Genomic DNA, 26,891 nt, shown 5'->3' with positions numbered 1-26,891 from the left:
TAAATGAGTGTTGGCAGCGAGGAGATACGGTAAAACCTGGGGAGGTAGACTATGAGACTATGGATTGCCTTTCTCAAATGAGCTGCCGTTGTGTGGGACTGGAATGACTGGGTTGTTTGGTGGTTGTATGCAGCAAACACACCTGAAAAAAGCCCATTACAGCTTTGCCTGGGATCACCTCCCAACCTTTGTTCCAGCATAAGCCCATATAAGAAGACCTAAGAGTTTGGGGCTAGAAATGCCTTCTGAGGAAAAAGAGGAAACAAGTGCCTGAGCCTAGGAGTCCTGAAGAGGTTTTTATTAGTCATGTCTCCCATTTCAGGGATGGGTTGACCTGAGGTTTGTTGCCTGACTGCACGGTAGGTGGTCCTTATCTGAATTTTGATTTGTGAAAGGACAGGAGATACCTGGATAAAGTACTCCCAAATCCCTCAATATTCATTAATGTCTACAATGAGAGTAGGCAGACCTTGGTTTCTGACATTTCTAGGGAACAAACTATTGATTTGCCTTCCATGGCTGATTGATTTGGGCTACAAACTTGGTTTTGAGCCCCTGATTTCAAGGAGATGACAGAATTCAATTTGCTCATGGCATTAAGATCCTATCCCCTCACACATTTTGTTCAGAAATCTGTCTCATCTTAACTCCTTCCTGATGGGGTCACATTGTTTCCGTGATGCAGGCTAGTTTTTATATAACTGATGTCCTTCTTGGCATCAGAGGCCACAATCTGCCAAACTCTCTATGGGCATAAGATGAGAAGATCTCCTCTGGTTGTACAGGGAATTTCCCATCTTGAGGAAAGGTGCCAGACAGGCAGCTAGATCCTCCAGTTTGCTGAGAGTGTGTGTCTGGATGTAAGCTGGGAAAATATAAAATAATCCTTCCGTATCCTGTCACTCAGTTATTGCACACAAAGCCAAGTGATTGTTCCAGACAGTTGTCTGCCGCCACGCTGTTTTTGTGTGTGAGTTTTCATTTGTTTTTTCTTTATTCCTAGGGGTTGATTATTCCAAAGAAATAAAAGTTCTTTGACTGAAGGCTAATTAACAGGAGAGAACAGTGGTATTTGGTATGGAGCATATGAAGTGAAAGAGGCTTAAGAAATTGGCAGCTTCCATGTGTATATTTTTGGTCATAGAAAACCCTTTATTCTGGTTTGGACAGAAGAAGTCACTCTTGGGGAGCCCCTTGGTGATATTTTGCAGAGGGCTGCAGTACAATGCAACTTTTCCCCTGTCCTGCTCCTGAAATGGTACGTGGGGGTGCCGATTTAGTATGTGGTGCTTGGACACCACCTCAGTAGCTATCTGTGGCGAGTGAGGTGAGCTGGAACCAGTTGGAATCACACAATGCCTATCAGGAAAGGATCTGGTGCAGTGAGAGCCACTGTAAGTTTTTATGTGGTCCTAACTCTTGCTTTGAAGATGCCTGACCAGATGGAACAAAGATCTGGCCTTGAAGGATTATGCTATATTACTGGCTTGCTCCATGATAAAACACAAGTAGTTTGGTATAAATCCATAGAGATGAAACAGCTTTTGTCAGCTTGCACTCAGAAGGGTTAATGTGGAATTTTTTTAGAGAAGCCTGAAAGTCTCATGTGCTCCAAATGCATTTATCAGCCTGACTGTAAGGCATTGTTCCTTGTGTTTGCAAATCTGGCTAATGTAGTTCTTTATGGCTGAGCAGAGGTGAGTGTCGAGTGAGGTCTCCCAACACAGGCAGCTTTGCAGCTAATGAAGTATCTCAGGGCAATGGCAGTTGCCCTCTCTGGGTCTTCTGAGGAGGGAATGGAAAAACTGCTTCCAGATGTGCTGTTTATGCCAGATGCTGTCAGCTGTACTTCCCTGGAGTACAGCACGGAGGGGACCCATGCAATGCTCAAGAGTCGCTGGGAACTGTCACAGAAGCTGGCCTTGTGCAAAGGGACCTCTTCTCACCACAGCAGTGTAATAACTGAGCTAGGCCAGTGGGGATGGAGTGTGAGTCAGGAGGGGTGTACTTAAATCCCTGTGGCCAAAGCAGGAATGGTTGGCACTGATGCAAGCACCATCTCCCATCCTCCCGTCTCAGTACCTGCATTACAGATAAGATTAGCTATGCTATAGGTGCCTCTCCAGTTCTAGGTGTCCCTTGTACTGTCTTCCCCTTATGTCTGAGAGGGTTGTCAGCCTGTGATAAATAGTGCAGCTTTTAATCTGTCTGTGTTTGCAGCTGAGGTTCAGCAGCAAATGGGCTGTAAATTACAGATGGAGCTAAGTCAGTGTATCTTAATGCAGGGTGGATGAGCCCCCTCACCCCCCCCCCCCCCCCCCCCCCCCCCTTCCCCCATGAAGGTCTTTAATCCTTCAGGCTCCTTCTTGTCTCTCTGGACTGCTGTGCTCTGTGGTGTCAACACTGCTGAATAGCACTGTTCCTGCAGGGTGTGAGCCAGGGAAATGCCAGGGCTCCATGCTGCGAGCTGTCGGAGGAGCTGCCCTCCTTTGCAGAGGGATCTCTTGGCAGCACAACCATTTTGTAGGTTGCTGCTTCTTTCTGATGGGTGCTTCCCGACACTTTACCACTGTTTTCTTTGCTAATGCCCTTCTGAAGTGTGTATGTAAAATGCTATTTCCCTGCAGAGGATGAGAAAGTTAACAGGTGAATGCTGGTCTCTTAATAGGATCCTTGAAACCTGGATTCGAATTAGCCATAACTATCGCACCAGCAAAACTGCGAGTAGAGTGATAGAGCTGATGAGAAACTTACTGTGTTGGTCTGTCACATGCAGGTGTCTGCCAGCTGAGGCCAGGCTGTGCTGGGTATTTGTACTGAGCAGAAACTGAGTGGTGGGAGGAGAGTAGGAATGTTGCTGGAGAGTTACTGGGACGCGACGCATCTGGAAGCTTTACTTGCAGGTAAAAGTGGTAGTAGAGGAGTGTATGGTTTCTGTCACCATGGTATGAGTTATAAACCTTAACCAGCCTCTTAAGCTAACAACATGGGGTAGTTTGAGAATTTTGTAAAAATTCTTGCTATCGGAAAGGATGATACATATCACAGTGTGGAGCTGCAGCATTCTCCTGGCTCCTGTACTGCAGAAGCAGTCTTACTTCATAACACCTAGTGGTCCAGGAAGGCAAGCAGGGAACTGGAGGATTAAAGGCTCTACCAGACCCCATCCACCTGCTGAATGAGGGCTGTAGTGACTTTGTTCCATCTGTAATTTCTATATCGTGCAGGGCCCCAAACACAACTGCAACTATGTTTATATGAATATTCTGGTTCTCATAGTGACTTTGAGTATAAATAAACTGAATTGAATTCTCTCAGATCTGGAGTATTTTGGGTGCCAAGGACCAGAGTCTGGGTGTTTTCTGCCTAGGAAGCTTGTTAAAGTCTCATTTTTCAGTTGGTAGCATTCCCTCTGTGTCTTCTGTTGTCACACAAGTTTGATAGCAGGTGGGAGGAGCATGTGCACGTATATGTGGGTGCCTATACTGTTGGTCTCTGCTGGGCAGAAATGAGTCTGTTCTAGTCTCTTTGCAGCTACTGCCTTCTGGAGGTTTATCTTGGGTGGAATTTAAAAGGTTGACCTTAGTTTTGCTCTTCTAACAGTGTTTTCCCAGAGCCTTTGAGAACAATTTGGGATGGATATGAGTCTCAATTGTAGGCATCAACTAATTCAGTTCCCTGTGATTGAAGAACATCACATATCTGCTGTTTCTGGTGACTATGGAGTCTGTGTGTTCATGCATTGTAGGCTTGTTGGTGTTATATACCATACTTCTCTGGAGCAGTGGTTAAGCTTTTCTATTTTGTGAAGGCTCCTGGTGTTTTCATCTCTAGTCTTACCTTGCAAAGTCATCTCAGCTTAGCCCTGGGAAGAGCAAAAGGAGGTTTGGTGCTGCCTCTGAGTGCTGCAAGAGAACTGATACTGGGCAGATGAGAGAATGCAGAGTCTGGCTGTGCTCTGTGGGTTTCGCCTGAACTGTATTTTGACTGGTCTGTGTGCCCCTTCCCAGTGCCAGCCCCACTGCGCTTGTCTCTGCAGAGTTCTCTGGTGCACTCCACTTGCAGATGAGGATCGTCAGGCCTAGGGCAGTGCCCTGTCATCTCTGTACTTCTAGTCAGGTTTGGCCGTAGTTGACTCCTTTTCAGGAGCTGTAGAGCGTAGATAAACATAATCTCACCATGCAAACGGTATGTTCAAGACATTAATTTGTTTGTAGAATTACAGAAGGATGTGAGAGAGGATTTAAAATGGTAAGAGGACCACGCATGCCGCCTCATGCCCACCCACCAGTCATATCCTCACTGTTCTGTGTAAGCCTCACGCTTTCCTCTCAAGATCTGGGTAACACAGCTTAAAAGCCCATGCTTCTGGGAATAGAGTGCCTCAGAACAGAAGCTCAGTGTCCGTGTTCTCAGGTTAATGACTCCTACCACTTGCACCCTCAGAGTTGCCGGTCACAGTGTTTGCTGTGTCTGTAAGGTAGGCATTCAACACAAATGACATCTGTGTCATTAAAAAACTGTGGACTTGGCTACCCAGAATGACTGCTTCCCTCAAATCTCTGAAACCACTGATGGTCAAGCAGAGTCTAGACCCATGCAGAAGATGATGTGTCTGACTAAATGTGCAGCATTCCTACAAAAGTAGGAATTTTGCTGTCTTTTGGCGTGGGACAGGCCCAGAAAACAAGGGCCTAAGAGTGCTGTGTCCCACTGGCCCATCCCTGCTTTTGCTGACTCCGCCAGACAGCTGCTCTGTCAAGCAGGACAATGTTTTAAGGGTTATGAACCCTGGGTTTGAAATGTAGCCATTTGCAAGGGAATGAGGAAAGGAGTTTGAAGGCAGAGCTATTATGAAAATTAAAAAGGAGAATAATAATAACAATGGAAAAAATACTTTAGAAAGCTTTTCCAAACTAGGGCTGTTCTGGCTGAAACTTTAGCTGTTGAAGGACCCCAGCTGTAAGACCCAGATCTAGTCTGGGCAGTCATCTCTCACTTGTGGATGCTTGAAGACTGAACTGAATTTAATCTCTTAACTCTGCTTCTCTTGAGGAGAGAGCAAGCATTACAGCCTTGTTTTACTAGCATAAATTCTTTCTGTAATGCGGAATATCTCTAAAATAAAATTTAAAGGAGAACTTGGGAGAAGTTGGATGTTAATTTGAAGGTCTGTTTGACTCATTCCTTCCTTCCTACTCATTTTGTTCCATGGCTCAAAACTGCCTTTCCGTCTCTCATAATCTGCCTTGTTTTTCCACTCTCTCTAATTCACAGTTTCTTGTAATTGGGAGGATGGCACCTCCCTCATTCAAGATCGGGCAGTGTCCCATGGCAACTGCAGCAATTGTTGACCTGGAAAAACAACACTAGGGAAATTTGTAAAATGTTTTTACTAAAGCAGTTGGGATGGAGAGGAGCCAGCAGCAGAGCCCTGTGCTGCAGGATGCCCTTGTCTCTAGGAGCTGCTTGGTAGCCAGTACAGCAGGGAGAAGGTAAGTGAGCACTGTTTTCATTTCTCCAATCTGAAGTCTGAAGAAATGGAAATCGGTTCCCCATAGGAGAGATATTGGCAGTCACTGGTGAGCTCATCATCCCTTTCTGCTTTTGTGCCAGGAACCAGTGAGTGAGACCAACTCAGCCATGTTTCTTTCCAGGGCACTTGAAAGGGGCTTTACTTAGTTGCAGAGATTCCCTGGAGTGCCGGGACTCATGTGAACGAGCCAGTGCACAGCTTTATATGCCATAGCACAGGCCTCTGCTGGGGAAGCCACTTCCCTGGAAGTAAACTCTTTCCTGGAGGGAAATTGGGAATGATGCCCCCCAACCTGTGCATTCTTGATTCAAGCTGGGAGCAAGGGGTTGCCTGTGGTCTTGTTTGCTTCTCACACACACACCCCTCTGCTGCACCAAGCCACCCTGTTGGTGTTCTAGTTTTTCAGGACAATCCAACCATTAAGTGAAGCCTGTTGGGAGAGATTTGTTCTGCCTTAGGAGTGAGATTCCCTTCTCTTTTGTAAGCTCCCAGACGATTCTTAATGTAATTGCTTTTGATCATATGATAGCAGGTTAATTTTTCTTTTGTAAGCAAAACTGAGAGAAACTCCACTTTAACAGGGTGGGGTTTTTTTATTGTCTGTAATTTCAGGGCTTTAGAGTTTATGGGTGATGGGGCCCTTTAGGACCTGGGCAATTCTGGCTGCAGCTATTTATCATTACTCAGTTGACAAGCAGCAGTGTGACAAGAGACAAAGTTTTTTCTCTCTAGCTTTTTCTTATATCTACTAGTTTGTCTTTTCATGTTAAATCTCCCTCAAGGGTAGCTAAGCTTTACACTCAGTTCTCCTTAAATACCATCTGGTTATTTACACAAACCCATCTTTCCGTACTGGAGATTGATGCAAAATCAAGTGCATAGGCAAAGGACTCCTACCATGCCAGATGGAAACATGGACAAACTTTCTTAACAGAAGGCATTGGAGTTGAAGGACTCAGGGGTGAAACTGAGATCCTTGTCAACAGGAGGCTACTGTCTTTGAACTCCAGATCTGATGCATTTCCTGAAGAAAAACGGGAGGGTGGATGGGCACCCATCCTTTTTTCTGGCTTGTTTTGTGCCATGACTTGTAAACATCCACACATCTATGTGAAATGGATATTTTTTCTCTTTAATTTTGCAAGTTAAGGTACTGAGCACAGTTCTGGGCAGCCTGTTCTAGTTGACCAGGCTTGAGCAGGGGGCTTGGGCTAGATGATATCAAGAGGTGTCTTCAGATCTAAACAGTTCTGTGACTTGTATGCTGTGAATGAAGCCATGATCGAGTGGGATCATTGACATGGAGATCAGTTTTTCTGCTATGGCAGTGCCACAGTTCTGAGTTTGTGAGGAAAACAATACTGTGCTGCCTCAGACAAAAATAAATATGTGGCTAATATAAGACAGGGACTGTACAAGGGAGGCTGGAGGCCTGAACACAATACTGCTGTGTTTAGTGGAATGCTTTTGAAGAGAGGAAAGTGTTACTGTTAAAGCCTGGGAGGAATCAAGGGAGAGAGCATTTATCTCCAACCAGTCAGAGCATTATTCTTTGATTCCCTATATCTTGATAGTTTGTAGAAATTCTTTTTATCCATACAGACAGCCAACTCTTTTTTTGATCTTCTGTTAACCGTTGCCTGTGTGGTGTTTTATGGTAAGGAATTTCATGTGTAAAAACTCTGCAGGATTAATAGTTAGTGTGCTATGAGTGATGGTTCTCTGTTAGAGAACACAGGAGCTAGGGTCTCACACATAGGATCTTGAGAGACTGGTTCCCACAACCAGGATATAATTTGTGGAAGGGTTTACTAATAAAAAGAGCATGTAACAATACTGAAATAGAAGATCTTGCTAAATGACAAATGGGAGGAAAATGATGTGAAGACTTAAGACAAGTATTCACATGTATATAACGCATGAAATCAGAGATAAGGACTTCTGAAAGACAGTGCAGGTCATGGGACATCAGAGGCAATGTGACTTCTGAGTCTTATAATCAGTTTAGTTTGTTCATGTGTAAAATGTACAATTGCTGGATTTTAAGTCTTTTTTTACAATTAGCCTATGATGCATATTAAGGGAATATTTTAATTTCTGAGGGTATTGTCTAGGGCAAGGGTATAATGACACCAGTGGGTATAATGGGAGAAACCAAGTCTGAAAGTTGAGAGAAATTTGCTACTGGTATGTTCTTACCAAAAGAAGAGGTGGGTGTCAAGAAGAGTGGCACAATAGGTGTGTCTAATTGCCTTGATTCTGGAAAGCACTTGATATGTTGCTTGTAAAAATTGTGGTTGGGTAAAGAGTGGGTGCTTGCTTTTCCATGGCTAGCATCAGGAGGATGCTTAGCAAGACCGGAAACTCCTTTTTTCCTGTGAAGCTTTTTGTATTGTCCTACCATTTGTATTTTCTTGGGATAAAATATGGGGCCAAATCCAGAGACTCAGTATCCTCTTGTCTGAAACAGACTTTTCTTGTTCAGAGCACCTGCAAAGCCTCCGGAGAAGTGTTCGAGGCAACTTGCAGGGGATTAGCCTTGGGCTGCCTGTGGGACTGGGGAGGACTTAGCAGAGGACAGTAGGGGCTAGCAAAATTGTGTCTATCTGTCCTGGGCTTCCAAAATATTCGTGCCTTCCCATACAAGTGCAAAGACCTTCAAAATGTCAATCATTGACTCATACAACTCCGATCTCAAGTCAGTGACATTGTGCAGTAGCTCTTTGGCCTGGATGTGCTAGATGTCATTGCCTCTTTTTTGGAAGCAGTGCCATGCTGTGTGTTGACATTTACATAGTACAAAAACTGGAGCTGATAGGTTTCCCACGCAGAGCTGTTAAACCTCACTGGAAACCCTGCCATGTCCAGATGAAAGGTTTTTATGTGGGAATGAGCCACAGACTAAGGTCAGTACCTCTTGAGATAGAATTGGAGCCTTAGCTTTTGTGATGAAGACAGGACCACTGTCTGTCTGCACAGCGGCTAGCACAATGGCACCTCAGTGTCAGCTGTCCCTTCTATGAACGACCATGGCACAAACAAGGTATTATACCTGTTCTGCAGACAACTAGAAGTCTGTTAATTTGGCAGTGTTCCTCAGTGACAGCTGCTTTTATTAAATGACGCATGGGTGTGAATACGTACAAGAAAATTGTAGTTACAGTCAGAAAAACAATCCCTGCGTTTACTTCAGGAATATCAGCAATGGGGAGAAATCTGTGCCATTTTCCATGGTCATTTGACAGTTGGGAAAGTAGTTTAAAGGCTAGCAAGGAAGGAAAATATTTTCTGATTCCTTAAAGGGCAAAAGGTAGCTTTAAAAAAGGAGGAGGAAAAAAGTGGCAACAGGCTTTTGGGGGAACAAACCCCCCAAACACAATCCTGGAGGGTAGTAACAAAATAGGTGTGTTGACTTAATAGTTGTCATTCAGTATCAGTCAGAACTTCTCCACTATTCGTATTTGCTTGCGTCAGCTGTATGTGTTTCATTGTCACGATGGTAAGTGTAGCTGCTCTTTTGGGTCTCTGGGAGGCTGAAATGCTCCCAAGGATGTTTCCCTAGGAACAGTGGTAGAGGTGAAATGGGTCCGTATCAGTGTAATGGTTGCATGCTGCCTCATCTTCTATAAAAGTCAAGCATGCACATCAGACACTTTTAAAATGGAAACACGTCTGACCTTTTGAAACCTGTTGTGGGCAAGTAGGTTGTGAGACTCAGCTAAGAATGTTGGGAAAGTTCGCTGGTATTCTGACTAAAAATGTGTAAGGAATAATAATTGATTATTATTATTCCTTGCAGTGATCGTGTTACTCCAGAACTGTCTCTTACAAACGTTTCTCTTGAATATTACATTTTCCTTTGACTTGTTTGGTTTTGGCCATTGCCAGAGACACATTCTAAGCTGCATAGCTCAGAGGTTTGATCTAATAACTTCCAGGTATGCTTTATACAGCAGAACAAAAGTTACTTTAGGAACAAGGTAAGTAGGGTTTCTTCTACATGGGAAACTCGGCAGCGGTGGTATCTGTCTGACCTACAAAAGCTTGGTTTCAGATCTTTCAACCTGTCTTGAGAGGCAACTACCAAATTTGTTCAGTGTTCAAACGTGTTTTGAGTAAGTGGTTATTTTACTGCAGGTGGTCTTGTGAAGCCCGTGGGCTGACCCAGAGCAAATTTTCCTGAAAATTCCTGATAAACAAAATGTGATTTGTCATTGCTACTGGAGCATTTAAAGGTGTTCAGTGGTACTGTAAGATTCTGCACTGGCAGGGACAGCATAATGTTATTGTTTGCATTTCAGTGAAATCCTGTTTCTTCTCTTTCTATTGCATTCTTCAGAGTTTTTCTGTAGGGAAAGCAAGGTTCTAGTCTTTGGTGACTTGTGTGTGTGTGTGCCTTCAAAGGGGAAGTATGGGTATGTACATATGACAGCTAAAGTTAACATGCCACTTCATTTGTGGGTACCTTGCAAGATGATAGAGCTGTTGACAGGATATGTCTTTATTTCGGTGGTGGGTTTTGGAGATTCAGTTGTCCACGTGATGTGGATGTGGTAGGCCATGATGGTTATAAGCTGCATGCCTGGCGACTAAGGGCAGGGTTTGGCCGTTGTGCTTGGGGAAAGAATTGGCGGTGCAGTAAGGTGGAAATAGTGGCTGTAGGCTGTGTGTTTTGTGTTGCTGCAAGTGAAAGGATACCATGGGAGATTGAGGTTGGGAGATGAGGATGTGTATACAGGGAGGTGCTGCGTCCGGGTGTGTGTGGGTAGGTGGGGGGGGATGCCTGCAGGATATGAGAGGGGGAGGGTGGGGGAAGTGGCTTGGGCAGCAGCAGGGTGATGTTCGGTCTTCACAATAAAACTTTTTCTTTCTCCTTGCCCTCTAGATCTCCTACCCCCCAAGTGATGATGACAGCGATGACTCTGAGGGAGAGAACCAGGAACTTGCCCAGATCGACAGAGGTAAAGGGATGAACTAGGAGGGTCCTGGGATGATGCAACTGAAGTAGTCAGTTTTGCTTTTCATTTGTGCTCTGGGAAGTGCCTCTTTTTTTCTGTCCCCAGTGTACCACAACCAGATGCATTAAATCAGTCACCTCCAGGTCTTTGGGACCTCATAGAGAAAAGCTGGTGGTGTCAGATGTTGCAATCACACTTTTCTTACCAGAGACAGACATTGTTAATCATATGTTAAGGCCCCAGTGCTGCAGACATTGGGCAGAGAAGGTCTACAATTGGGCCAGCAGCAGAGCTGGGACTAAAAATTTATCTTCTATTCCATGCTTGTGCACCTGCATCATCTTTGTTCTAGGCGGCTTCTTCCTTGCCATTTCAAGTCTTGATGTTCACTTTCCTCACTCCCCTGGGCTCAGTCTGGTTAGCTCACTCCCTTCCTCCTGTACTGTTGGTGTTGGGCAGCCCTATTCTTGAATCTAGCTGATAGAGAGATGGGCGCTCTGCTATTGTATTTGGACCTGGTATGAAGCAGCTTAGAGCTGCAGGTAAAATCTGTAGTAAATGCATCTGTTGAGCTATGCTAAGTCTCTGCCATTTGTGCGTGCCCTGTGTTTTACTGTTGTTTAGCCAAACTTGAGCAGATTCTTATGCAAAGGCAGAAGTTAAATTCCTGACCCACAGGACGTGTCCTGTCAATTCAAATTCCTGCTCCACATACTTAAAATAGAAAGAGCTCAGCAGAACAGGTAAAGTGTGTCCAGCCTATGGCTGAAGGCAGGCTCTCTTGTATGATGAGCCTTGTAATAGAAAAAGGATTTTTATCTCCAGAAACCAGATCTCTATTTGAGCCACAGATGTGCCGCTTAAAGTAATGTAACTTACTTGCTTCCTTTGTCCTGAGAACTAGTCACTAGAACTTAAATGTTCTTAGCTAGAGGAAAATGCCTAACGACACAATTGTGAGATCATGTCTTCATGTTCAGGGGATGAGGTGGGTGGCAAGTCCATGTTCTTGCTCTGCAAGTAGACTTTCAGGTGACAGTTTGCAAGGGAGTGTCTAGCAGTCTGGTCTAAACAAGGTCTGGAGACTTCCAAAGGGAAGCATTCAGCTGCGGAATGTTTCTTCTGGGGAAGAAAAGGTGGGAAAACAGCTCAGAAGTTTACTTGAGATGAGATTACAAAAAAACAGGTCAGGAAAAAGCAAGCCTAGTTTATTAGGGAGTGGGACACAGACATGCTCTGCCACGCACATATCTCCTCCTCCCACCAGAGAGAAGACGGAATTGTACTTTGACCCCTCTGGCCACCAACCAGCTCCAGAATCAGGAGAACCAATGCTGCAAGGTTCGGGCCCTCTTCCACGCCAGCCTGGACCGCCACAGCTCAGAAGAGGAGCTGGAGCGCATCAACCGAGAGTTTGCTGCCGAGAAGCGGAAGTGGTCCCAGGTCAGCAAGCTTGCCTGCTGCAGCGACAGCAACAACACGTCCTCCAGTGATGACGAAGTGAAGAACTTGTGCGCGATGTCCTTCCGGCCTGTGGCAGAGCAGGCTGATGGCCTGCACACTAGCTCAAGCCCCGTGCTGTTCAGTGCCTCCCCTCCCAAAAGACTCCAGCCCCTGGTGCGGAGCCCAGCCTCCAGACCTTTACTCTTCACAAGCGTTGGGGCGGGCTTTGAGCAAGTCATGCCTTGTAAGAGACATCGACAAGGATATGGGGATAAGGTCAGCAGGCCCAGCCTTGACCTGGAAAAAATGCAGCAGGTAAGGCAGAACTTCATATGAGGAAAGCAGCAGCGTGTGAGAGAAGACAGAAGAGGGTTATTGAGGCAGAGTTCAGTAAATCCATAGGGTTGCTTCTTGTGGTCATGTCTTCAGGGGCATAACTGGTACTTCTGCTGTCTGTCTAGGATAAACTAGGCCTAAGTGTGGACACCTCTCTTTGAGAAGTAAAGCTGCTGCTGTTTGAGTGGCTTTTGGTACAGTTGGGCTGTTCTCTTGCTACCCTTGTTAGGCAGGCAGCACCCATACTGCCCAGGTCATTGCATGACACAGGAACAAAAAGTTCACTTTTGCCAAGTTACCCCTGCTGCCACGATCTGACCTGTACCATTTACTTCAAAATAAATTGTTTAGGGATGTATAAATAAATGTGTTTGTGATGGAAGTAGTTGTAGACTTGACGATGATGATTTTTTCCATACTTGTTGTCCTCCTTGGGCCCAGGTCTCTCTTTGCCTTCTAAGAGTTTCACAGCAGTGTAAAACAGTGCTTTTTACCTTCTTAACGGTTAACAAATACAAACTGTTTACAGTTTGCTCTAGATGCACTTACTTTTGACTTTGCAGGACTTGTAGGGGCCTGAGATTGAGGTGTGTAAACATTGGGAGTTTGCCTGATCCCTGCAGAGGCTGGGAAATGGGGCATGCCTGGTACTGGTGGGGTGGGCTGCCCTGTGCAGTGCCCATCTGGTGCCTCTTTCAAAAGGCGTTGCTGTCAAGTTAGTATTTCAGTTCGTTCTTCATTATTTTTCTTTCTTGCACTGGTGTGGTGTCAGTTTGAAAGAGTATCTGCAGACATCTGCTGACCCTGGTAAATTGCAGTGAGTTAAAGACGGTTATTTTCAGTTCTGAATTGCCTCTCATTAGGGAAGAATTTCACTGCTTCTGATTGGTTGGATGTAGTTTTAACCTTACTAGTTTTAACCTAACTTTAAGCCTACAAGACGGACCCACTAAAAGAAAGGTCTATGTATTTATTTTCCAAGATCTAAAAAGTGAGACCCCTCCATTTCCCCATTACACTGCTGCTTGTTCTCAGTCCTGCTGGCAGCATACATCCCATGAATACATAATGCAGTGTCTTGTGGTTTCAGTACAGTTTTCCTCACCCCCTTTTTGCCCTTCTAGCCAAGTTTCTGCTCACAGAACATTGAAAAGGCCCAGTCTTGCATTTCACATCACCCAAATCTTCTACTGATACTGACAGGCTTTAATTAGTCTCACATCCTAATGAGAGGAGAAGAAAGCTGGTAAGCCTGTGCCCAGCCTTTTTTTTTTTTTTTTTTTTTCAGAGTGCATGTGAGTAAATGGAGAAATGTTCCTTTTGGCCCAGGTGCTTTCTCTGATTTGGATCCCAGGCATAGCATCTACCTGCTCTGCCTTAAGTTCCTTTCAGCAGTGTGTTTGGGAGTGTGCTGGTGAAGGTTAGAGGCTAATTTAAATAAACTTTCCAAACTATTGTGGTTTTTCTGGGAAACCTTGTGAGAACTATATGCTTCCTGGTAAATCTGCTCTCTACACTTTTGGCTTAATTGTGGCAAAGATTTTTGCAAAAGAAGTTGAAATCTGGAGTAGAGGTGGGGGTGTAGTTTGTTGTTACGGGGTTTTTTTGTAAATTAACATTTGTACTGTGGATGTCATTAATGCTTCTAGGTTGTGGAATCCCTGTTATAAAGCAAGGATATTCAGCTAGTGGTTTTAACTTAAGTGTACTTTTTTGGGGGTGGGAGAGGGGTGAGGGTGGTAGGAACATGCAAAGTAGGATGCAGCCTGAATATTATAACAGTGTTTGGTCACTTGTTTTATTTGTATAGTTTTAACTGGTTATTTTCAACCAGTAAGATATGGAAGCTTTATAATGACTTCTTGCTTGCTACTTGTTTCTGCTACAAAAATCGTGATAGAATTAACACTAGTGTTGTAGGTTCAGTCTTCTACTGCCATTTGAATTCCCAGCTTAGCTGAAATCAGTAATCTCATTTCCTAGGACAGTGATCTGAAATCTGGGTTTGGCTTTGGGTTCTGCCACAAAATCCTTGTATGAAGCTGGGCATGTCGTCTTCAGTACCTCCATTCCCCACCTGTAAAATGGGAATTAACTATTTTCCTTTTCTTGTTTCTTGGTCTGTTTTTATTCTCCAATAAAAGTGCCTCTTTCTAACTGCCTGGCTAGCACCTGGCATCATGTGTTTTTTAGTCAGGTAAACAATGCAAATGGGGAAAGATAATACTAAATTGGCCACTCTATGGCTTCATCTGGGCTCTGAACATCAAGGTATTCTTGCTTGGTGATTCTTATCCTTAACTGTCATGTGCTTGCCCATGAGAATACAGCCAAAAAGCTTGATAAGATGGAAACTTTTCTGAGCCAGCCCATAGGTTTTCAGTCTTTCTCTGAACCTTGCTTCCCATTCCTGCAGCTCTGTGGAGCTGAGAGATGCCTGATAGTCTGTCTGGATTAATTTGCACCAGAAGCAAATATTTTCTGAGACAAGACACTTTTGGATGCATGATGTGTTATGGGTTACTTGAGGGTGGATGAAGAGATACAGTGCTTTGCCTTTGCTTGAAGCTCTGTTTATGTCAGATGGTGATGGAAAATTGGTACAGAGAGTTGTGGTGTGGAGTAGATCTGTGTTGGGATGCTTAAGCTATTCTTAGGTTTGAGCAGAGGAGGCAGCTTTTGCAGGAAGGCCACTGATTGGTGGCATGTGGTGTCCAAATGTTTTCCTGTGTTCCAGTGAGTTGGTACCTTTTGGTGAGGAAGAGGAGCAAATTTGGGAGACACAAGTGAGTCGGGGGCAATCTGAGTGCTTTTCAGGCATTAGGGAATTGTTGTGCTTCTAGCTCCATGGTCTGTAGATAAATGGAAATCTCCATCATCTGGGCTTGCAGTTCAGCCTCCCTTCAGCAGGAAGGGCTGCACAGGAGTAGGTTTAAAAATTCCCTTTTTGGTTAGTTGCTAGGCCGTGCTTTTCCAGCTTCACGGGGCAGTGTGATTCTGTCCTTTTGTGCCCCAGCCATGAGTTTAGACAGTTGACGGGTGCATTTCCCACCCTGGCTGGCTGGTCAGTTGGCCACCCAGCCTCTTCCCTATTGAGGCTGAGCAAGGGCATTTCAATGCATGCTTTCTTCACTCCTCCAAAGGACTAGAAAATTAGCTCAGAAGACTTCTTTCTTTCTTTCTTTCTTTCCCCTAATTGGGCAGAAATACCCTGGCTCGTGCAGACTCCCATGTTGCTGCAGTGAATGCCCTCTCCCAGCCACCCCTTGATCATGGTCCTTGGGCAGCAACGTCATTACATGCAGGCCCTGCTGCCAGCCACTTGCTATTTAGTGAAGGCTGTGCATGTCACAGAAAGACCGTGGCTACTGTCACCCTGTTAACTTCAGCAAATTTGGCTTTTTTGGCAATGCTGAGAGCATGAAGTCCAGGAGAACAGGGACATCCTTTGATGACTCAGGGTGAAGGCACCAGGGGACACAAGGGTCAGTTGAGGTGTAAGGAAGTCCAGGGTGTTACAAAGACTCCTTGGAGTTGCTGAGCTCATTCCCAGGGGGGTGAGAATAATTGGTCTTGGCACATTGTGTAAACAGATAGAAAGGAAGTAAAGGGTTCACCCTACTGTGCCGTTCAGTGGGACTGCCTGGAGCTCCTTTTGAAATATACTTTCAGCAGCTTGAGAAGTCAGAGTGTAGCATTTGCTGGGAGAGATTGTAAGAGATCTCTCTTGGAGGAGAGCAGCTTTGGGTTGGCATGATGAGCAACCAAAATTGTCCTTATTTATGTGTGGGTAGGTGCCTGGTGAGGAAAGCATCGTTTTAAAAGTACAAGGCAGAGAATTTGGGTACATGGCTATATTTCCAGTTATGCTAGGAAGTTACTAGGTAGTTCTGAGCAAGCTGTGAAACCTTTCTGCCATGGTTTGCCTGCATGTATGAGTAGATGATATCAATACCATTGTCTTACAGAGGCTTAACACATTATTTAAAATGCTTTGAGCTGCTGGGATGAAAAAGCCAGCACAGAAAAAACATCCTGTGCAAACATTTGAATTTCTCACTGCATAAGGTGAGTGGAAATTTGTCTTGTGTTGATACTGAGCATGGCCTGGGTACAGTGTGAGCCCTGATCAGGGCTTAGCTGTGTAAACCCAAGCCCAACAGTCCTTCTGCTGAATATTTGAATACTGGCATTTCAGTTGGATTGGGCCCCGCAGGGTGATCAGCACTGAAGGCTTTCTTTGGGCTGATGCTGGTTGCACAGAGGCTACAGGACAGCACTTGCCACTTGTGACCATGGACCAGTGTGTGACCCCTGGTACTCTGGCATCTGGGCTTTGGGCTGCTAATGGCTCCAGGGTGAGATTTCCATATCCTTAGCACAGCTGGGCTTTGCCCTTGCCTGTCTTTCCAGGACTTGACAAATAGCTTCCAGATAGAGAATGTGTGAGTTTGTGAGGCCTTTTCACCCCTTAGCCTTCTATTTGAATCTGGGCCTTGTGAGTTCCTGAAAATTGTTATCATCTGTTTGCCCGTCTGAGCTTGCTTTGGTGCTGAGGGGGTGCAGGTGCTGGTGGTAGTTTCTTCACTGTCTCTGCCTTGGGCCTCTCTTTTCGGAGTGACTGAGCAGAGTTCAGGGGCCTGTGTTAGGCGTAATGACTTACACCATTTCCTAAGGGGCCCAGTGCCAGGACTTCTCTCCCAGGTGTGAAAAGTTGGGCCACAGCAGTTCTTTGTCCCTGGGTGCAGGAGTGCTTGTTGAAGCAATATAATAAGGAAACTGTTGCAGAAACCCATTGCGCCACTTCAGAATGAGAAATCCTGCTTCTGTCAACCTCCTGCAATTTTGCTTTTTTTTCACCCCCAGAAATATTCTACAGCAGCTGTTCCTCCAGCACAGAAGCCCCTGTCTATCTCACCCCTGCCAGCATTTGGCACTGAAATAGCCAGCAAAACAAATGCTATTTCTGGCTGCCGCGAGACAATCCTCACATGGGAAAGTTTGGGGCCGAAAGTGATTGATTAGATTGTCCAGTCTGCTTGCCTGCAAGGATGTAGTTTGGTGGCAGGAAGCTTGGCGACTCTACACATGTCCCATGTGAGTAGGTGATGGGGCGTGGTAGAGGTGTCTCATTCTTCGGGCCTGTGGAGGAGCTGAGGAGATGATCTCTTCTGGTTTGATGTCTGTTACAAAGACTCTGGCTCAGTGCCACGCAGCTGATGTCTGGTTTGCTGATTAAGGCATTTGTAGTCTGACAGTGGTGGAGAGTCAGAGGGTGGGAAGGGTGGGTGCTGGCTGGGAGGTACAGAGAGAGAGACTCAATAGCAGGCGAAGGCAGGAGGAACCCCACCCTGCCCCAAGGAGGCGATCATGACTCTGCCAAGCAGCAGGTATCTGTCTCTTTATCTGTGTCCCCAAAGTGTTCCCTGGATGATTATCTAATCTGTGCAAAAACATGCTGTAATGGAAGTGTGTGCACTGTGTCCTGCTGGCACTGGATGAATCGGAGCATAAGAGAGCAGTAACCCAGGTAGGACTTAGCCTAGCTGCTTCCTAGAAAGGATAATGATTTTCTTTTCTTTCCTGAAGGAGGCAGGCGAGTTGACTAGGTTTTCACTGATGGCAAGGCTCAACTGCTGCCATGGTACCAGCTTGTCAATGCCAAAGGCAAGGCAGGTAGGATAATATATTCCTAAACTTTCAGCGTCAATCAGCATGACAGAGATTAGAGCACTCTCACTGAATGAGTGAGGTTGGAAGGTACACCTGGAGGTCATCTTGTCCAACCTCTCTGCGCCAGCAGGGTCACCTGGAGCTGGCAGCCTAGGACTGTGTCCAGACAGCTTTTGAATATCTCAAAGGATGGAGACTCTGCAACCTCCCTGGGCAACTTGTATCAGTCACACTCACAGTAAGTGTTTCCTGATGTTCAGAGGTAATGTCCTCCTGTGTTTCAGTTTGTGCCCATTATCCTTGCTCGTGGCCCTGGGTACCAGGCTCTGCCTTCCCTTCAAATATTTGTACATGGTGATGATTCCCTCCCTGAGCCTTCTCTTCTCTGATGGAGAGAGATTCCAGTCCCTCACCTTTGTGGCCCTCTGGACTCTCTCCAATACCTCCATGTTGCTTTTGTTCTGGGAACCCCAGAACTGGACACAGTACTCCAGGTGTGGCCTCACCAGTGTAGAGTGGAGGGGAAGGATCACCTCCTTCACCCAGCTTGCAACATTCCTCCTAATACAGCCAAGGATACCATTCACCTTCTTCACAGCAAGGGCATGTTGCTGGCTTATGTTCAATCTAGTGTCCACCAGGACCCTCAGATCCTTCTCTGCAAAGCAGTTTTCCAGCTGGCTGGCCTCCAGCATATACTTGTGCTTGGGGTTGTTCCTCCCCAGGTGCAGGACTTCCCGCTTCCCGCTGCTGAACTTCACATGGTTCCTTTGAGCTCGTTTCTCCAGCCTGGTGAGGTATCTCTGGATGGCAGCACAACCCTCTGGTGTATCAGCCGCTCCTCCCAGATTTATGTCATGAGCAAACTTGCTGAGGGTATGTGCTGTCCCATCATCCAGATCATTAATGAAGATGCCGAACAGGACTGGATCCAGTATTGGCCCCTGGGGTACTTGAGAGCTGCTGGCCTCCAACTAGACTTTGTGCCATTGATCGCAGTGCTCAGAGCACAGCTGTTCATCCAGTTTTCAGTTCACCTTGCTGCCTACTCATCCAGCCTGTACATGAACAGCTGCTCTATGAGGATCTGTGTTCTCTGTACACTGTTGAAATATGGAATTGATTTCTGTGCAAGTCTGCTCCAGTTCTGTTCTGCCCCATGATATCTGTTGATAGAATGTTCACCTTTCAGGTGTGCTGCAAGCAGACTTTCATTCTGATCTCATATATCTCTCCCTGGACCTCTTCTACCATTGTGTCAGCCCTGGCACAGAGTGTGTTGGCTTGTCCGTTCCTATGGCCTCACACTTCTGCTCTTATCCCTTAATCCTTTCCTTTCTTGTTTTGCCTGAGTGCATTTTTGATCTGGTTTTGTAACTCATGCAAAGGGGCAACAGTTCAAGCAGGAGATGGACAAGTGAGCCACTATGTGAGTGCTTCTGTCTGGAAATATTTACTTATCTCTTTTTCCCTAGGTATCTGCCCATGTAACTTGGCTTTTGTTTCCTGGGAGCTTGCACGTTGGTGAATATAGCTATTTGGACTGCCATGGGACCTAAGTACCATCTGGGCTGTCTCCAAGTGTGGGCCAGTACCTAGAACATCTGCTGGAACATCTGAAACGTAGTTCCTTGAGGTGCTGCTTTGAGTCATGAATGAGTGGGGATTAGGTTGGCCAGGGTGGTTTGGAGTGTACTGGAGAGCTTGGTTGAGGAAAAGGAAGATGTGGGAGGAGGAAACTGGATGTAGCTGAAGTTTGGAAGAGTATGTTTTGAAGCCAGGAGAGATCTATGGGGTAGGAAGGGGAAGAGGAGGGTAAGAACAGGTGGAGACAGAGCTAGAGAGAGTAATTTTGTTGTATTAAGATTCCCAAAGGGACAATAATAGCACCTGGAACCAGTGGCAGTAAATTATGAGCCTGAGGTGAAAGCCCAAGGGCTTATCATTTAGATTGGCAGGCTTGCTGGCTACCTTCCCAGCCCTGCTGTCTTTCTTTTTTCTCTAAGCTCTCAAGCCTGGTAAGAAGGTATTAGACTAAAGCTGATTCTCTGGCTGTAGACCAGAGAGAAGGGATCAAATGGGCATATGGGCACCACTGGCATGTGTCCTTGGGGTGTGACTTAGGCAGAAGTCCTGCGTGATGCTGGGGATACTGTGTGAGGTGTGACTCTGAGGGGTAGGTGGGCCTGGAGGGAGCAGATTTGGGGTGAGTGGGAAGTGTTCCCACCTGAAAGTGGCTGCCAGAGTCTCTGCATGTGAATAGACAAGGCTGGGATCTTGACCTCTAGTATTTTTCTCTCAAAGCTACTTGAGAAAATAATTCCTGCTGAACTAGCAGAAGGAAAATCCCATCTCCCATATCTACTGGCAGTGGTTTATGGTGGGCTGCCAGCAGACCACAAAAACCATTGCTCAGCAAAACCTAGGGATCCTAACTGCAGCAGCAACACGGCTGGTTAGTCTGATCTGAGCTGGGGTGAATGGCAGTCACAGAGTAGGTGCTGGTTGGATACCGAAGGGTGGCTGTCCCAAGGGTGGCCGTCCTGCAGTATATCCTTGGGTTTCGGCTGTTGTGAGTCCTTTTTGAAGAAAGTTTTTGAAAGGATGTTTTGTTTCTTTTTTAGATACAGTACAGTGCAGAAGCATAATGCCAGCACGTTCTCTTTCCCATTTTCTGAATTCAGCCAAAGTAGCCTCGAGGGCCTGGCAGATTAAGAAGTTTTGCTGCAACCTGTTTATGCTTTCCAGCAAGACCAGTTAGTAGACATTGCTTGGAAGTAAAGGTCAGGACTTTCTCAACAGGGCTGGATTGTCCTCACCTCCCCGAGCCATGGTGTGTCTGGACTAGAAGGGCTGCCTGGATTGGGTCCCAATGTGGCTGTTGAGTTGGCTAGATACCTCTCCCTTCCCACTGCTCCCTCAGCATGTGGCTCATTGTGATACAAATATCTCATCCTTGCCTGGGGAGAAAAAGAGTTTGCAGGTGGCTTCACCATATGCCGTCACTGCCTGTGTTGTATTTGGTCTGCGGATGAATGGATCTCTCTTCAGGCGTGGTACGTTACATCTTTTGCTTATGCTAGCAACCTCTGAAAAGTAGAAAGCCTTACTGTTCAGTGCTTTGGAGGACTGGTGAGGTGAGCTTGAGGGGACTGGAAAGGGTAAATGGCTATTTAGAACCAAGCTGGTTATTCCTCATGTGGTCCAGAGAGTGTCTGGTGGTGGTGGCAGTGTTCTGCTTGCTTTTCTGACTTTATCTAGATTAAGAAACTGAAATGAGCAGAAGAGATGGGTTAGGCTTTTTCTTTTGTTCCTACCCTACCACCACCACTAAGCACTGAATTCCCAGCTTAAGCACTTACACAAGTGACCAGTTCCATAGAAGTCAGCATCCACAAGGTAACAGGGGCTGCTACTGCTTAAAAGTTAGATGGTAAGGGACTTGTCCCAAGCACTACACAGAAGTGATGGTAGCAAAGAATGGAAAGAAAGAGCTTTTTTTTTCCTTTGCTTTCCACTGGCACTGCTTAGCCCTGTGTCTCAGAAGTAGGATACTTTCCTCATCCAGCATGGCTTGGCACTGGTGATCGGGAGGTGACACCAAGTGTGCTTGCACCCTACAGTCTCCCTGTGGGGTGCTGCCTGTGAGTGAAGAGGAAGGAGGGAGGTGGTAGCACAGGTTTGGAAACAGCAGAAACAGGGCACTCGCGTGATGGTGCAGACAAACTATGAACGCTGGACATTTGTGCTCCAGTTTTGCCACTGCAGACTGAAAGTAAGCAGTTTGTCCTGGAGCATGTCTGAGACTTGAAAACATAGCAGCTATTACTATTCAATAGGCAGAAGCTGGCTGAGCTTTTAAGGCCAAGCCCATGACTAGAGTAAACACTCCAGGAAATACTGTTTTTGAGTCAAGCTTTGGTGTGGTAGAATAGCCAGCCTGGCTGTCAACAACGCAGCTGTCCTTGGCATGGGCTGGGGTTTAGCTCTGATTTTCTGCCTTAGCTCTGAATAGCCGCCCCATTGTTGGCTCACATGGGAACCGCACTGCTGGGCTCTGCCGGCACTTTCTTTCAGCCTGTTGATGTCAATGGGAGTTTTGGGCACTGGTCCACAGTTCATCTCACAGGAGGAGCCACTCAAGAGAGGCATCTACTTCTCATGTAGACGGAGACTGAGTTCAACCAGAGCAGCTTCACTTCTAAAACTCCCTGCTCTTCTCCAGAGCTGCTCCCACAGGCACGCTTCTTGTTGAGCTGCAATTGGTTTTGAGGAAATGACCGGTAAGTCAGAGACGAACTCTCCCTTTCCAAGCCAAAAATATGCAATTACCTTTTTTCTAAATTCAGGGTTTCAAAAGCATAGGTGTCCTGGGGGCCTCAGGTAAATAAAAATAATAATAATAATAAAAAATCACAAATGAAGGATTTGTCTTAAGTACCTATTAAGTTTGCTGGTTTTCCTCAGTGAAAGTAATCTTTTCAATCTCCTGTTGGACTTCGGCTGCTCATGCAATTTCCATAGGAATTAATCTGCAAAACTGGGAATCTTCTAAAGTGTTAGGAACTTAATGTAAATAAACTCTCTGATCATGTCTATGCGAGGGCAAACTAAATTTTTTTAATTCTAAAAATGTGCTTGCGTTTTAAAATCCTGGCTTTTCTTTGGAAGCTGTAATTTCACCTTCATGCATTTGACTATGGAAAAGAGAGGTTGAGCAGTTATACAGAGGGTAAAACTGAATTGCTTTGCAAGTTACTTTGTGATCTTATTGTAAGCATGCTCATGTTTGACAGCATAGGTCTTCTTTTGCCTACCTGTGGAGACTTGAGGAACTCCCTATCTTGCATATTGCTTCAGAGGCTCATCAGATACTCCTATAGCCTCTGACATGATGGTATGCAGGCATAATATGATTAAGAAACAAGAACAGTTTCACCAGTCATTTTCCAAATAGCAAAGCTAGTGAATCTGTGCAGTTCCTAGTACAGGTAGAAATATCTTTAAAATGGAGCCAGTCAGATGTCTGTTTCTCACAGCTGGAAACATGTAGGTTGCTGTGTTGTAGGCGATGTGGTTTGCAGCTGAGGAAACCGCCATAGGTCAGGGAATGCCCTGGCTTGGTTCAGGAAAGTCCAGTACCGCTATTGTTTGCTCTATGTGCAGGAAAGACAAAGCTCACACAAGAACACGGTGTGCCTGCTAGGTAAGACTGTATATTGAGCGTACCTTAATGTAAGTCTTGAAACCTAAGCTGTGGTGCTTTGTTCAGAGCTCTGATTGAAACAGCACAGTGAGTTCATGAAAATACATTGTAGTTCTGAGTTTGGTGTGCTATCAGATCAAACTTTTAACTTGTTTTCAACTTAATATAATTTCCTGTCATCCTCTGAATAACGTCGTCAGCTCTATTAGTTTCTAAGTGGTGTTAGAGGAATGAGTATAGTTACAAGCAGTGGAAGTGGTTGGTGTTCTTGGAAAACGTTTTTTGAGCAGAGAGAATTCTAGTATGACATCTTTCTAGTATTCTTGTATCTTTCTTTCATCACACTCCTAATGTTCTTGTCAAGGCTGACTGCTACAAGAGGTGTGAAAGGCACTTCTGATGTGCAAATTTTTGCCGTCTGCATGTTGCACTCTTGCTGTGGGCAGTTATGCTGAACAGCCTATGGAAAGACCCTAGAGATGAGTGAAATGGTAAACCACAAGAAGCTGAAAAAAATCAGATTTCTGTCTCATGATGTGGCTGCTGGTAGGGTTGGAAGAAGAAAGGAGCAGTAGCTACTGCTGCAGCTGTGCAACTTGCCTATGTTGTTTGGTCCACTGTATAAATCTCTGTACTGAGTTGAGGCACAGGTTCATTTGCTTTCCAGATGCAAGTGTCCAAATCCTTCAAACACTTTCAAAACTATTCATATAAATGTGGTATAAATTTTTGCTTTTATTATCAACCTTTCTCTGCACAGAGAATCTTAGTGAACTTGGCCTTGAGACATTCAGGTCTGCCTTTGTACTGTGCTTTTTCTTCTTTTAATTAGATGAGCTGAACTTTTGCCCTTCTCCAGTGTGGTGGGTGAATGAACCCTCTTGGTCCTAGAACATAGCCATTTCATAAGCATGAGATGGGCCAAAATCCTGAACTGAAAAAAGGAAACACTGAAATGATTTGTGTGTTAAAACTGATGCATGTGTTATGAGCACTGGCATGTGTTATACAGGCTCTGATATGGATCTTACAGGTTTATTTCCAACTATTTGGAAACTGGATCTTGATGCAGACAATGGAGTGGCATACATGAGGTCAGCAGTTCTCTAGTTCTTTGTGTGCAGCTTTGGGAGCAGCTCCGAAGGGTTGCCGTGCTCTGCTAACAGCTGTTCAGAAGGGTGGTGGCCTGCTTCTGGCTCTGAGTTGGTACATCATAGCAGTCATATAGGGGAGGTTCTGAAAGTTGGCAGAAGTAATGTGTCCTGTGGTGGCACCCATGGACGTGGAGATGAAGCCTAGTGCATTGAAGTGTCCAAGGAAAAGCACTGTTTGCTGAATTGGTTGTGTTGCTTCTGGCATTGGGGAGGCTTCCCTGGACCAGCCTCTCTGCTATCTTGAGCCACATGCAGCCATGAGGATGTGAACAAAGGGGATGCAACAGGGTATGGGAATCCACGAGTGCTGATCACCAGTGCTGAAGGGAACTGTATACCTGCTTAAGAGGAAGGACAAAGCACCAGGCAGGGGTTACTGGCTCTTCTGAAGTCCTTGCAAGCTGTTCCAATGGGTGCAGACCTAGGCCAGCCCTTTCAAAGTTAGTAGGTCAAACCCCATCGCAAGCTTCAACCTGCAAACACCACCCTAGGCCCTGTGTGCTGTGTAGCATCGTGCTGCAAGGCAGGTGTGAGCATTCTTAGCTTACCAAGAATTGGGAGAACATTCTCCAAGCTGAGTGGTTAGTTACATGCTGCATAAATGGATTAGCTCCCTGGAGTAAGAGGCCTTTATCCTATTAGCTAGTTAGCCACTTCGGCATGTTCCCTTTTCACTAATGTGTGTGTGAGGTTCCGCAGGGTGGGGGAGCAGGGGAACAAGTAAGTGGTAGGGTGGGGAATGTGGGAACAGGCGGTTACACCATCATTTCTCTCTACGGTTGTTGATGTTCTACTATTCCCACTTCAGATGTCTTTTTGAAGACAAAAAATTGTGTCTCTGGTTTGTTAATCATCTTCTGGCCTGTAATTTCTAATATAGTACTTGTTTGTGTAAAATTATTTTCATGCGCTCATGCAAACAAATGAGATCTCACAAATAGGCATAGTCATGTGAAAAGATACTGAAATACACTGTGGGGCTGTGCAGACATGACATGTACACATGGGTGTGTGTCTTGGGAGGAGGAGGAGTGGGACTCTGCCCTGTGCTCAGAGTCTGGAGCCCGAGCAAGCTCAGTGGCTTGTGGCGTTCATGTGTTTGCTTGATGCAGGCTCGTTTTGGCTTGCTAGAGCTGTTTATGCAGTCAGTCTACATTTGATGTTTTTGAAGTTTCTCCACTGTGCACAAATCCATGTTCTTATCTGAAGATGTGACCTTATATATGTTTTCCACTTAAAGTTGTGATTGCTCCCAGCAGCGCCTGCGGAACCCAAGGTGAGGGTTCCCATGGGGTAATGTCCCTTGCACTCAGCTGAAGAGAGGGTGGGAGGTGATTCAGAGTCACCTTTTAAGGTCTCTGTTGTGAAGAACAGGCCATACCTGTCTTCTAGGCCACTGAAGAATCCTTTCCTCGTTTCATGCAATGAGCATACCCCACATTACCCTGTTTCTGAGCAGCTCTGCCAAGACCAACACTCTAGCTAAGAATCTGCTGAAAAGGTGCATATTCCAGGTTCTCCCCAGACAAATGCATTGGTCTCCATTGGATGTTTTCTGTGATGGATTAGATACACTTTCTGAAAAATCCCTTGTGCTAACTGTACCCTTTAGGGCAGTTTTGGGGCTGACAAAAAGGCGTTCAGGGCCAAGAATTTATACCTCTAAACATAAATATTTTTTTATCAACACCTGAAAAATTCAGGTTGGCTCAAAAACATGAAGAAATTGGCTTAAAAATCTGAACTTGAAACAATTTTGAGCTGAATTTTTTCTTTTGCCTTCCATGTGTACAGCTACCCTTTCCTCTGCTGCGGCAAACCTGTGTGAGCATGCAGTCTCTTCTGGAAATCTGATGTCCCAGATGCCTAGGCTGTTTACTTTCTGGCTGGTATGCACGAGTCCCTGTAGCTTGCACAGAGCCTTTGGAGCATCTTGTAGTTTTTTTCAGTTACCTGAGAATGGGGTAAAGGTAATTGGGCACACATGCCTGTAGTGCCTGTGTCCTTTGGGTTTGGAGCAGCCATCTGTGGATTCTCTTCCTCTTTGTGTCCCTGTAATGTACAGCTGACAAAGGTCTGTACCTTTCATGATTTTAATTTTTTTTCTTCTTTCCCAGGGTACACGGCTGCATGACTTTCAGAGCCTTCTCTGTGTTTCCCTGCTTAGAGGAAACTGTTTGCTCTACTGCCTGACTTGTGCGAAAGTTTTAACCCATTCTTGGTGCGCTTGGGGACAGTGTTTAAACAGCAAATGGTGGAAGTGTCAGGGGCTGCTTATTTCAAGTCTCCAGCACTGCCATCTCCTATGTGCTGCAGCAGCACTGAGGGGAATGGGATAAAGCCGCAGGAGGCAGTGTGCCTTCTGCCCTAGCTCTGCCTATGCAAAAGTCCATGGGGAGGGAGGATTCTTTTGAGTCACGTCTGAGCCAAGGCTCAGTTAACAGTCACAAGCTGGGACTGCAAAAGTGAGACAAACTATAGAGGCATCAGATGATATGTTAGACTAGACTGGACTTTCCCTGTGGACAGCTTTTGGACCCAAGGCCAGGAATGGGGAGAGTAAACAGTCACGTTGGCAACCCTGA

General features: G+C 45.6%; 1 protein-coding gene across 5 annotated transcripts in view; it reads left to right on the top strand.

Moving 5' to 3' along the window:
• The window catches only part of LOC101915276 (uncharacterized), a 58,736-nt gene that overhangs the window by 7,663 nt on the left and 24,182 nt on the right, over window positions 1–26,891 (top strand). For all 5 annotated transcript variants that reach the window (XM_027788562.2, XM_027788561.2, XM_027788563.2 and 2 more), the window contains exons 2-3: window positions 10,422–10,497; window positions 11,762–12,252. In XM_027788562.2, the coding sequence (XP_027644363.1) occupies window positions 10,422–10,497; window positions 11,762–12,252 (567 nt within the window). The remainder of the gene's footprint in view (window positions 1–10,421; window positions 10,498–11,761; window positions 12,253–26,891) is intronic.

This window comes from Falco peregrinus, chromosome 11, assembly GCF_023634155.1.
Source record: "Falco peregrinus isolate bFalPer1 chromosome 11, bFalPer1.pri, whole genome shotgun sequence".
Lineage (NCBI taxonomy): Eukaryota > Metazoa > Chordata > Aves > Falconiformes > Falconidae > Falco > Falco peregrinus.
Note: the sequence above shows the minus strand (reverse complement) of the source record. Positions and strands in the feature narration are given on the sequence as shown.